Source organism: Sebastes umbrosus, chromosome 4, assembly GCF_015220745.1.
Source record: "Sebastes umbrosus isolate fSebUmb1 chromosome 4, fSebUmb1.pri, whole genome shotgun sequence".
Lineage (NCBI taxonomy): Eukaryota > Metazoa > Chordata > Actinopteri > Perciformes > Sebastidae > Sebastes > Sebastes umbrosus.
In genome coordinates this window covers 25512236-25525271 of record NC_051272.1, presented here as the reverse complement: position 1 = coordinate 25525271, position 13036 = coordinate 25512236, and the positions used below count along the sequence as shown (strand labels likewise).

At 42.0% G+C, this 13036-nt stretch overlaps 1 protein-coding gene across 1 annotated transcript; it reads right to left on the bottom strand.

Moving 5' to 3' along the window:
* Positions 1–369: 369 nt before the first annotated feature.
* pla2g15 (phospholipase A2, group XV) lies at positions 370–12433 on the bottom strand. The gene is made up of 7 exons (XM_037767907.1): positions 12096–12433; positions 10039–10195; positions 6669–6787; positions 6363–6461; positions 5169–5393; positions 3919–4031; positions 370–2340 (listed from the first exon to the last, which is right to left on the bottom strand). The coding sequence occupies exons 1-7, from the start codon at positions 12238–12240 to the stop codon at positions 1942–1944; spliced, it is 1257 nt and encodes a 418-aa protein (XP_037623835.1). The 5' UTR covers positions 12241–12433; the 3' UTR covers positions 370–1941.
* Positions 12434–13036: the final 603 nt, after the last annotated feature.

Genomic DNA, 13036 nt, shown 5'->3' with positions numbered 1-13036 from the left:
GGCCACTGTAGTTCGCCGACACGCTTGTGAAACTGGTAACGTGAGCAGCAGAATGCAAAACCATGGTACCGCCAGCTGCCGTCTGACTTCCGTTGCTCCTAAAGTAGTGTTATTATGGTAAGGGTGGCCTCTGAGTGAGATGATCGGCGTTACCACGATTTTGCACTCGGCGGCTCACGTTACCGCAGTCTTGGAAAGGGAGGAGTGAACGGAGTGGTCCTCAGTTGGTTGCAATCTGCAACCACACCACTAGATGCCACCAAATCCTACACACTGTACCTTTTAAGGCTCTACTGTCTTAAAGCACAAAAACAAAATGTATTTTTATTTCAAAATGTATGAGGGATTAAATACACAAAGACAAGTCAATGGTTGAATATTTGAGATATTTTACTATATAGAAGGCAACACGTTTATGACACACATTTCTGATAGTTCACAGCAGATATGACACTTGGTATATCATCTTGGTCTGGCCCAGAGAGGGCTGGATGGCACAGTACAATCACTCAGGTTAGACAGATTCTGGCTCACGCCCACAAGGACAAGGAGTCAGGTTTTAAACTCTGCAGAGAAAATAACAAATGAAGAAATGGTCCGATTTCTACCTTAAAACAAACAAAAAAAAGGCCCCTCATTTGTTCCTGTGTAAATTCAGTCTGTCTCGGCACCTGGTCCAAACCAAACCTGGGCATAAAATATGTAGAACCACCAAAAATGTACTGTACAGGAAGTGGAAAGTGAAGAAAAAAAATCAGCAGCAAAATTTGATTAGTTTAAACTCTTTGAAAACTGAGCTTGAAAGCTCATTCTTGACCTCAGAAACATGAGTTTGACAAAATAAAAAGTGACCTACATCTCATGATGTTCATCAGCAGATAAAGCATGTAACTTTGGTCAGGACAACTGAGCTGTCTCTACAACCACTGAACACTGATGAAGACCATGAGATGCAGTCGAAAGCCCTAGAAAAAGCTATTAATTAAACCTTGACGTAAGTTGTATTTTTCACAAATCTTTATTTAAATGTTTGAGTCAAATTTTCAAGAGTTTGACAAAACATATCGTGACTAGGAGTCCACTTACTCGCTTTTTCTGGAGCTTTCAACCGCACCTCTGGTGCATCAATGAATAGAGCAAAATCAATGAACGAAGCACATTTTTTTTGTCTAAAACCGTTTCTCATCTTTTTGTTTGGCCTTTGAGCGGCCTCAACGTGACTAAAATGAACTTCCATATCCGAGGTATGCTTCCAGTCCTTCAGCTCATGAATCATGTAATATGCACAACACGATAAAAACAATGCCCTCAGACTATCGGGGACTTACACTTTGGCTTCATGCAAAAAAGAACAAAAGGATCACAATATATATGACAAAAAAAATTAAAAACAGTAGTTTTTGAAGACATACAAGCACTGGAACATGTGACCTGTTGCACTGAGAAAGACAGGAAAACAGTACGTGCTCTACCGTTCAGCAACATTAGAGTCAAAGAAGTTTAGAAATCGTTTTCACAACATTAATAAAAAGATCTGACTTTGATTAATAACTCAGGAAAGTGGCACATACAGTATATCCCTGCCTTTATCATTATATCGTGGATTTAGTAGGTAAAATCTCGGGTTCTTTAAAAGCTGAGAGCAATATAAAAGTCATTGTATTGAAGCTTACCTAACAGTAAACAACCTGACATTAACATAAGTAGTATGATTATAGCTATAAAATTAATTTAATCCTGCAGTTCTACAAAATTTAAATACTTTTTCTTAAGCAATGTGGCATGTACAGAGGAATATTTTGGCAGTCAATGTTCAGAGTGTGTGTGTGTGTGTGTGTGTGTGTGTGTGTGTGTCAGTTTAAATATTACAGTGTGTGTGTGTGTGTGTGTGTGTAGGGGGGGGGGGGGGGCTACCGCCATCAGCCTCAGTTAAAGCCAGCATCACGGGCACAGCACAGACTTGATGTAAGACACGGTCGTGAAATTCAACAGCATGTTCACATGTTCATTACCTGGAAGCTCTCTTAAAGTCACAGGCTGTTTCTGCTTCCCCACCCACCGCCTGCACTGGATGGCGCTCTGCAGGTTCACCGTCCCGTCCCCGTCGCCCATCACCACTGTGGGTTCCACGTCTGGGAACTTGTCGGAGTACTGGAAGGCCTCCTGCGTTTTGATGCCGCTGCCGTACAGGCAGTGGACGGCCACGCCGGGGGGCGTGAGCTCGGCCACCAGCGGCTCCGTGTCCTGCCGCATCAGCCAGCCGTCCTCAAAGCCGATGTCCGAGTAGAGGCGCTCGTAGTCCAGCACGGTGTAGTTGGTGGTGGGCGTCTGCACCAAGACCTGGTGATGGATGAAGAAAAAAATGATTTGATTTGGTTTCTTCTACCACATACTTAAGAAGAACACGTTACGTTCACACAACACACAAAGATAGTTCAATGTTTCCTTCGAACAAAAGATAGCTCCATTCATGCTTGTTTTTTCTGTATTATTCCAACATGCTGAGCCTGTTGGCTGGTAGTGCATTCCGTGAAGAGACCTTGTTGCAAGTTGCAACAAACTCAAACTTCTCCCGTCTGCCGAGCGTGTAGGAGAACTACGGGGGCCAATGCAACAACGAGAATGGTCTTATCTAGAGCCAGTGTTTGGTTTGTCTGTTCTTGGCTACTGTAGAAACATGACGGCTAGCACTGTGAAGAGGTCCCGCTCCGTATGCAAGGCCTACATAAAGGAGGCTGGGTCACGCATCATCAACGCAACATATGTTTCGGGGTATAATACATGCACAGTGAAATCTGGTATGCACTCGCCGAAATTGAGCTAATCACACCGCAGCGTCAGTTACACTGCACGTGTTATACCCAATGCCCTTGACCCAGCCTCCTTTCCATAGGCCTTGTCCATATATAAATATAAACCCTGGACTGTATATAAAGGTGGATGACATGACAGCTCCCCAAAAGTGTAGTCATCTCAATCGCCCCCTGGTGACTGGCTGAAATATAGGTCATAAATCCCACCTCCTCCATGTTAGCGGATGGGAAAGGGCCAATCTAAAGAGTCAAAGTTCACGTCAAACACATTTTTCATTTTAGGTAGTTCTCCTCCCGCTGATGTATGTTCAAAAGGGTTGTCAAAGTTAACACAATAATAATGCATTAACACAAATTTGTTTTAATGTCACCATTTTCTTTAACGCGTTAATGCAACTTGCAATTTTTAGGTTGTAGTGGGCTTAGTTTTAAAGCTGCACTAGCACACTGACAGCTGTTGTGCTTGAGTTTGCCATGTTATGATTTGAGCACATTTTTTATGCTAAATGCATAAACATTTGTCATTGTTTTGTGTTGTTAATTGATTTCCAATAATAAATATATACATATATTTGCATAAAGCAGCATATTTGCCCACTTCCATGTTGATAAGAGTATTAAATATTTGACAAATCTCCCTTTAAGGTACATTTTGAACAGATAAAAAATGTGATTCATTTATGATTAATCGCTATTAACTATGGACAATCATGCGATTAATCGCGATTCCGGTAAATAATTTAATCGATTGACAGCCCTAAAAAAAAAAATAGTAATAAGTGAAGTTTTAAGGCTAGGTTTTGATTTGAAAATTTCCACTTTTGACACATACTGAACAATCGGAAAGCCAAGATAGGTGAACAAAGGAAAGGAGAGAGAAAGACGGAAACTAAATGTGACAAAGAAAGACAGGAAGGAACTGAAGTCTCCCTGGCAGGAATGAAAATGACCACACACACACACACACACACACACACACACACACACACACACACACACACACACACACACACACACACACACACACACACACACACACACACACACACACACACACACACACACACAGACACACACACAGACACACACAGACACAGACACAGACCTGATCTTTGGGCCAGGAGTGGGCATAGGGGAGCAGCCAGGAGGTGGACACAGCAGTACGTTGTTGGTAGCGAATCCTCACCGGGCTGATCACTGGGATGCGGTTATTATCACCTGTAGGTAGAGAAAAGAAACCAGTGACAGAACTGAAACTGTGCTGAGAGTTTTCCAGAACCAACCAGGACAGTTTCATTGTGCGGCTTCTCTAAAATAAAACACTACTCATGTCCTGAGAGACACACCTGAAACACATGACATAAACATACAATGTAACGTATTGCACAGTATTGTCAGGGTTACAGGTAGGATCGAGTTGTAAAACATTTACCAGCAGTTCTGTAGTAATATAATAATAGAGGAACAAAGGGGTGGATGAGAGCAGTTGCTACACATTATTACACAGTCTGCTCCTATCACAAGCAAAACGGCACTTGTCAACTTCCTACTTTGATGGCTCAATGTTTGAAAATTTGAGGGACTTCCCTGCCCAGTTAAGAAGTAACATGACATTCTCAAGAGATCTTTAATGGTAAAATACCAATAGACTAAAGGTTGAAAAGGCATCTTTGAAGCACATTTAACTGGCATTAGCGAGTGGGTCTCAGGGGGCTGTTTGCCCACAGCTGGTCAGAAACAACTGTTGGATTTCGCTCAGATTTTGTTTCCCAGCATTGACCACATCAGACAGCAGATATTTATTTGGACAAATAAAACATATCTATGATGTCTTAATCAGAGGGGATGGGAGATTAGTCTCTTGTTTAAGCTCCAGGCCAGTGCTACCAAGCTTTGACGCAAGAGCAATAGGTTGCCTTCAAAGTGCAAGTTGGGTTTCACGTGTAGTGGTGTAGTGAGCTTACTTAAAGGGATAGTTCAGATTTTTTTGAAGTGGGGTTGTATGAGGTATTTATCCATAGTTAGTGTGTTTCTCATACAGTAGATGACGGTCGGCACGCCCCCAGCTTTGAGAAACAGACAGGAGTACCAGCACGGGAGCAAAGCAATGTACTGCTGTGGAGGGGGCCAGCAGCAAAACGTATTTTAGACATATTTTGTAAGAACCAATCTCATGGTGTTACACAGGCACAGAGACTATTTATCCAAGAAAGACCTCGTGAATGCTTCTGGACTTTTCCTGACGGAAAGGACGGCAGGAAGAGAACAGTTCTATACTACAAAACATAACGCAGGATCAGACCCCCTTCATAAGTACACGAAAACTGTTTCAATAACACCGGTTCCATCTCTTACCAGAGGTGATAACGCGGAGGGTCTTGGCCACCCCCCCCCACGGCGGTCCCAGAGAGATGAACGCTTTGATGTATTTGTCTTTCCAGGCCTGTGGCTGCTGGTTGAGGAAGTACAACGTGTACATGTTGCCCATGCTGTGAGCGATGAGCACCACGGGCCCACCGGCCTTCGCCGACATCTCTTCAATCATCTGCTGCAGCGCCAGGAAATACTCTTTATTCTCATCTGATGGAGGACAAAAGAACAACAGAGAAAATTAATAACCAACGTTCCCCAACTGGCCCTGCTGTGAAAGTCCCTGTATTTCCATTATTAGGTTGGAGCGCTTCCAAGACTTAACGTTTGATTCCTTCCTGGTTAAGGCTCTAAAGGGAGTGGACAGGTTGAAATATGTGGCCTGATGGGGAAAATTCCTACACTACCCATGGTTATGTATATCTATTTCACTTCGTAGCATACCCCTTTCAAAATAAAAGCCCATAACTTCCATGACTGGCAAGAACACTGTTTATTTTTTTGTTTACTCATGTTGCGCCTAGGGATGGGTACCGAAACCCGGTACTAAACAGGCACCGGCGCTAACTTATTAAAGACCTATTGGTTCTTTTTAACGTTTTGGTGTAATTTATTATCACACTGCATCATGCATCTCCTCTGATATCGGTGTCACACTGTTTTCTCTCTACAGCTGCCAACCAGATCACCACACAGAAGGAAGCATGCATCATGTAGTTCCTACATGAAACTGCTCACAACCAGGTGTGTGGATTATCTTGATTAACCGGGTCACGATTTCTGGGATGAAACATTGCGGTTGAGCTTTTCAAATGTATGTTTTTGCCGTTTTGAGCACCACAAGCTGTGTGCCATCTAATTCCATTACATTGTAGAGAAGGCAGACATCTTTATGTCTGATATCTCAAGGAATCTGCAACTCACACCAAAACAAACTAGACTGATAAATTGCTCTACAGGTAAGAGGGAAAAATATGTTTTTTTAATTTTGGGGTGAACTGTCCCTTTTAATGCTAAATAAAAACACAGAAAATGCATCGCATCCATTTCTCTGTAGTGATGAAAACCGTAAGAACGAAACCGTTTATTTGGGGTTTTACAGGTGAGGGCTCATCATTCAGGGATAGAATAACAGCTCAGGGGATGAATGTAAGTGTGTGTGTGTGCACGGTTGCTTACTCGGGGCTTTCCTCCAATCATAGGGAGCTCCTCTGACATCATCATCTCTGGTGTAGCCCCACTCTTCCATCGCCTGCACTATAGTGAAGAAATACATGCCTAGGAGACAGACACACACAAACAAGATAAGAATAAAATAAATCACACATTTCAGTCTCATACCCAACACATGAGCAGTGACAAAAGTAATAATCGGATTCCTGTTGGTGTATCTTTGTGAGGACCCATTTAGACCTTGAGAGTGAAGACATTTTGCCCAGTTGTCACTTCTCTAAAGAACTGTGTGGTTTTGGGCCTTTAACTCACCCACACTACGTTTGCTGGGGTCCAGATACTCCACTGAATACGTCTGTCCGAACCCCGGGACACTGATGTTCACACCCGGCGGGGACGAGGAGAGGTGGGTGGTCTTGTTGTAAATCAGCCTGCACACGAACACACACACACACACACACACACACACACACACACACACACACACAAATTGTCACAAGGAGAATTAGATCAGTGTCAGTTCTGCATCTGTGGTGAACCACACACACGAATACATCCTACTATGAGGCATCAGAAACACTTCCCATTTTAAATCTCCATCCTCCCACCACCGTGTGAGTTGTGTGTGACAACAACTTCCCCAGCTCTGAAACTTCCATGCACGTGTGAGAGAAGACGTCTGGGTTTTACAAGCAGAAGTGAACATATTTTCAAACCACAATGACATGCGATGTTTTCGAAAGCTATAAATCTGTTGTTGCTGGATGCGCACTCAAACTGGATCTTTGCTATTTCCTAAAATAGAGCAAATTCTAATTAACATTATTTCAATTTCTGAGTTCCACCCTTATTTACCAGAAAGTATTAACAGGTGATCAATACAAAATTCAGAGCAAATCTATTGCCTCTGCACGGCTCTCAACACGACGACGGCTGAGCCGGCACAGCTAACGCAAGCCCCAAGGAAGAGCGCCGGTCGTTGATGCCAACTTTCGTAGTGGCCAGACGGTGGTACTACAACTCCTGTGTCCGTCACATGATGCCATTCGGCCCAAAAAGACATTTCCCATAGACTTACATTGGGAAAGAGACGTCTGTAACTGATCTTTTTTTAGGTAAATCAAGCTCTAATAGCCTTTATTTAATTCATTAGGTCCTAAAAGTTGTAAAATGCGCTAATAGCTGAATAGTTGGGACCCTGTGACCGAGTCATGTGACCGAGTCATATGACAGAGCGGACCCTACTGCGCATGTCCGATCCGCCAAATGGATGCGGAAGATCGCCGGAAGATCCAGGTACTTTTCCAGATGGAAGTCGAGCCATTTTGGCATCATGCGCCACTGAGCAACTTTCATAGGAATGAACGGGGCCCTGCCTCCAACGCTGTATCCAGTTCTCTTAATACATACATGAGCTAACGGTGCTAACAGTGCAAACGAAGACAAAAGTGAGTTAAATTGTACTTAGACCGAATGCATGTGCACTGATTTGACCGACATGAACAGGACAATAAAGTTACTGGGCAAAAAAGAAGTCAGCAGCTACTGGAGGGCGTTCCTGTTCTATGTAAACCAATGATCTACGTGAGCGTTCCTGTCATGCTCTACAGGAACGCCATGATCATGTAAACGTCACTTGTGGACTATTCAGCAAAGTTGAAAGAATTCAATTTGCTGAAAAATGCTCATTCAATCTAATCTCTGGTTTTATACTGCCCTGAGGTTAGGGTGGCTCCTGAGCTCTATTGTGCATCTGCAAAAAACATGTTTGTGGCCACAATGCCGTGCGAGCCGGTCATGCGAGTGTAATCATATGGTCAGCCAGTTATACGAGTTATCTACTCATGTTGCTTTCATTTCACAATAAGAGCACGTCGTTAGCTAAGACAACTTAGTCCAAGATAAACCAATCAATCCTCTAAATGCAGTTTAAGAAGTTGGAAGTTTAGAGTCACATAGATGAGAGCTAACAGTCATTTTATCTGGCTAATATCATGTTAGCCTGGATAAGTAAAACCACGAGGGATCCAGAGCGATAATTCAACATTATTCCAAAATGTCTCGATTTTATTGCATCACAACAAATTTCTAATTTTGAGATATTGTAGCTCACAGTTCTCATGTCTAAATGAATAAACAAAAAATAATCAAGAAACTAAAAGGTTCCTTCAGCCCTCTGTCGTCTGCGTTTCCACCGCGGTCTAAAGACCTGCGAAGATTAGGAAGATTAGTCTGCTGATGTATGAAAAAGCAACATGATAATGTGATGAGGGCTGCTGGTGGTCACGTCAGTAAACGCACTCTGAAAACTGCAGTTCAGTGTCTCCGCTGTTTCATCTAAAAAATATGCTGGAAAAAAATATTCGTGCTCGTTGGATGTACTGTATGAAATGCAGAGGAGGAAAATGAAACTAAGAGCTTCTGTCTCCACAGTGGATCATCTGTTGAGTGTTTGATGGTTATTTATTTGTGCTTTAGAACTTAAACGCCGTGAAACAATCAGCTACAGCCTCTTAAAAAAGTAAAGCAGCAGTGCTGTGTGTGTGTTTCACCATTCAGCGACAGTCATCCCTACAAACTCCTTCCCGAAAGTCCTGGTACTTTCAGAAGGTACTACCCCCGACCAAGGCTTTTTTGGGGGGTAAAAAGGCCCTGGAAAAATGTCCCCCAAACTTAATTTAGACCCTGGTCCCTGCGGTCGAACCGCAATGAGTTCTTCAAAAGGTTCTTAGTTCCAGGAATGTTCCTTTGGTCAAAACGGGGCTATATAAACATCTATTTTCAGAAAATTACAGTATTTTATTCCAGTGAGGTACTAACAAAAAATATGACACGTAAGGGATAATGTACAGCGAGCCGGTCATTGTTGCGCGTCGGGGTCTCTCATTGCCCTGAAGGGGATTCTTTCACAACGATGACCCGCTAGCTGTACATTATCCTGCTTATTACACGGCTACTTACTTCAGAAATCAATATTTTGAGAAAAAAACGGTACGCCAGAGTCTGACATCAGAGCTGTGCCCATAGCAACGGTCTGCTATACATAGCAACGGTCTGTTATAGAGAAATTACAGATCGCAGAGCGATGTGATTAACCAATCAGAATCGAGTATTCAACACAGCCGTGTAATTAGATAAGTTGAATGGCTAAAAGGATCACTCAACCTCTGACCTGTAAGTCTTTTTCAGATTGCTGTTGGAGGCATTAAAGGAACGCTATCTCATCCCCCTTTCGTTCCATACCTTGTTGACAAACCGAGGGTTCAAAGGTGAGTTTTTCTGATGTAGGTTGATAACCGTTCACACAAAGTCAACCAGTTCATCGATCCCATCTACCCACTCCCTTATCCTATTGACAGCATTTCCATGGATTTGCACTTTTGGAATTTGCACCACAGCATGTTTTTACCAAAATCTAGCATCCCCCGCAAAAACAGCAAAGGAGAACCTCTTTGGTCACCTTTACCACAGACAAATACCACACTGAGCATCACATAATAAAATAGAGATAAAAGCTGAGAAAAGCATCAGATTTCTCTGTTCTGATGCCATAGAACTGTGAAAACAGGACATCAACAAACCTTTTACAAGAGAGCATTTGGTGAGGTGGATAAATCCATCACCGACTGACAAACAGTACTTTACTGATGTTTGAATGTGAACAGAGAGAGCCATGTCATACCTTATGTTGTCTATCCAACAGTCTATGGCTACAGGGACCAGCAGCTCCAGGTTGAGCCACAGAGTGAAGAAGGTGTCCGTCTTCTTGTAGCAGATGTAATGGACCACACTGGGTTTATCTAGCTTTGCCTCCAACTGGTTTCCCAGATCCCCCGGAACTGCAACGAGCCACATTAGCAATGAGTCAAAAACAAATTACAAATCCTCGAACAAAATCTTTAATTTGAATAAGGTGATTGCTGCTAGACAGCCCCGTTAAAACAGATGCATGCCTCCCGTTGTGTGCAGCAAGCGGGAGAGCAAATTCCTTTTTTGACCGCAGTGAAAATGTAGTTTTTGAAAGGCTAGACGCCAACATATGGACTGAGGCAGAATATTTTGTTAGATAAAAACATGTTCTTGAATATTTTTTCACACGAGCCGGAAGCAATCCTACGTAGCTACCACTGGAATCTAATTCTGAAAATAGTCTAATACTAATAATATTAGTGGAGTCTAATCTTTATCAAGTAAGTGTGTTATTATGGTTTTAGTTTTACAAGTGCGAAAATCTGATTTTGACAACACCCTGTGATCTTTGGCGCCCCCTAATGGGGGCCCAGACCCCAGGCTGGGAAGCACTGTTCTAAATAAAAAAAAAAAAATTTAAATAAACTTTTTCCCCCCCCACTGACTAAAGGGTCGGTGTTTAGCCTCTTTCAGCTATTAGTATATAGTCGAAGGGGCCCTTCTGGGTGCAAAACACAGAATTACAGAAGCCCCACACAGGCTTGCGTCTATAACTGTAGCCTAATATTTTACTGGTTGTAGTTGTTTGTAGGAATGAATTTGAGTACCAAATAGTCACTCAAAGGTTTGTTCAATGGCAGTTTGCACCTACTGTACTATCAGTAATATAAATCACAGGACAGTCAGTCGTATCTGGCTAAAGACAGATGGAAAGAAAGGAAACACGTTTTTCTAATGCAACATTAATGTGTGTGCTATAACACCAATCCATTATCTTACACAATGTTATGCAATCTGCAGGAACTTGGTTTGTAATAGCAGCACTTATGTTTAATAATTTAGGGACTCACTCATGTAGACAGACAGAGGATGTGGTTGTATATTGGCCAATCACAGATAAGATTCATCTAAACCCAAGACCCTTTCAATAGTGGAGTGGAAGAAGAAGAGCAATTGCTGTTATTGAAACTGGTAATGGATGTTGTTCTAGCTCTTAGCCTGGATTATGGATTGCAATTTACATTATTATTTTATGATTAGACAAAGTCTTGTCTCAGTATCCTGGGAAGATGATTGGCTGCAGAGCTGGAGAGTCACTCTGTTACTCAGTCATGTGATCAGCTGCTGCTCTGACTGTAAACAATCAATCTTACTCAATCACACACACATACAGCTCTCACTGAACAGAAGATAAACCTTTATAATATCATATTTACTAATTTCGCAAATACATGTCAACATTAGTGTGGTAATGAGGGCATTTTTTTTTTTCTGATAATCATCGAGTTCCTTTCCTTGACGATGCCCAACCAAATCCTTTTAGAAATACAGCAATTTAAAGACGCCTTCCTTGTAAACGAGATTACATCCTCAACAAGTGATGGCCAAATACATTTTCGGAATTGTTGGGAACCCGCTTTCTATTCGGCACAAAAATAATACTCAAAATTGCATTTATTCAAATAAAAATCGACATACAACCTCGTCAACGCCTACTCTCTACGACGAATGGCTGAGTGTGTAGGTGGACGAAGACCGACAGGCCAAACATGTACAAAAGTTGAAATATAAACGACGTATGAGCAACTTTGATGAATATTTTCTAGCCGAATTGCGTAAATAGTAGTTATAATTTGAAAAGCGTTGAGATTTACTTTAAGGGTTATATAACGTGTTCGAAATATGCAAGGATTTGTTAAATTTGCTATATTTTGGATGGAGTTTGGCGTGTCTTGAATGTCGTCTACTGTAGCTAGCTGTTGATGAGCTGGTGGCAAACAAGTTGCATAACAGACAGAAAAACAAGACTAAAGAGCAGAAAACACTTACTGAGGACCACGGGGGGTCTCTGGGGCCCACAGGACTGGCATGTCTCCTCCGTCGGTTTCTGGCTGCTCCGAGCCGACAACAACAACAACAACAGACCGATCTGCAGCAGCGCAGAGAGGCTGGTGATCCGGTGCCAAGCCGCCATGGAGCAGGATGTCTCATAGCAGAGCGCACATGGTCAGCTCTCTGAGGTGTGTGCGCGTGTGTGTGTGAAGTCTCTCTGGGTTTGCTTTTTAAAGTCTCCTCTGATCAGATTTACCACAGTGTGAAGCTCTTGATGATGATATCAGTCAACACAGTGGTGATCACGAGGTCTGGATTACAGAGTGATACATCCGGTGACAAGACTTCAGCAATCAAGTCACAAGTCATCGAGAGCAGATGTAGTCGAGAGAGATACAGATTGTACTGTCTGGGACTTAACAGGTTAGTGTCTACCAACAACATGAGGAAACTCTCAGAGATTGTTATGGTTAAGCTTTGACCTCGAATAGTATTAGGGCCACATTGAGGAAAAATAAATAAATCTGAGATTTCGAGAAAAAAGTCATAGTATTATGAGAATAAAGTCAGAAGTTTATAAAGTAGTAATTTTACGTTGTTATATTTTTTTCTTGTAAAGTTTTGACTTTGTTCTCGTAAAGTTTTGACTTTATTCTCGTAAGGGTATGACTTTATTGTCACGATATTACGAGTTTTTTCTCGTAAAGTTATGACTTTATTCTCATAATATTATGACTATTTTTCTCGTAAAGTTATGACTTTATTCTCGTAATGTTATGACTATTTTTCTCGTAAAGTTTTGACTTTATTCTCGTAATGTTACGACTTTTTTTCTCGTTAAGTTATGACTTTATTCTCTAAATATTACCACTTTTACCCCGTAAAGCTATGACTTTATTCTCGCAATATTACAACTTTTTTCTCGTAATATTATGACT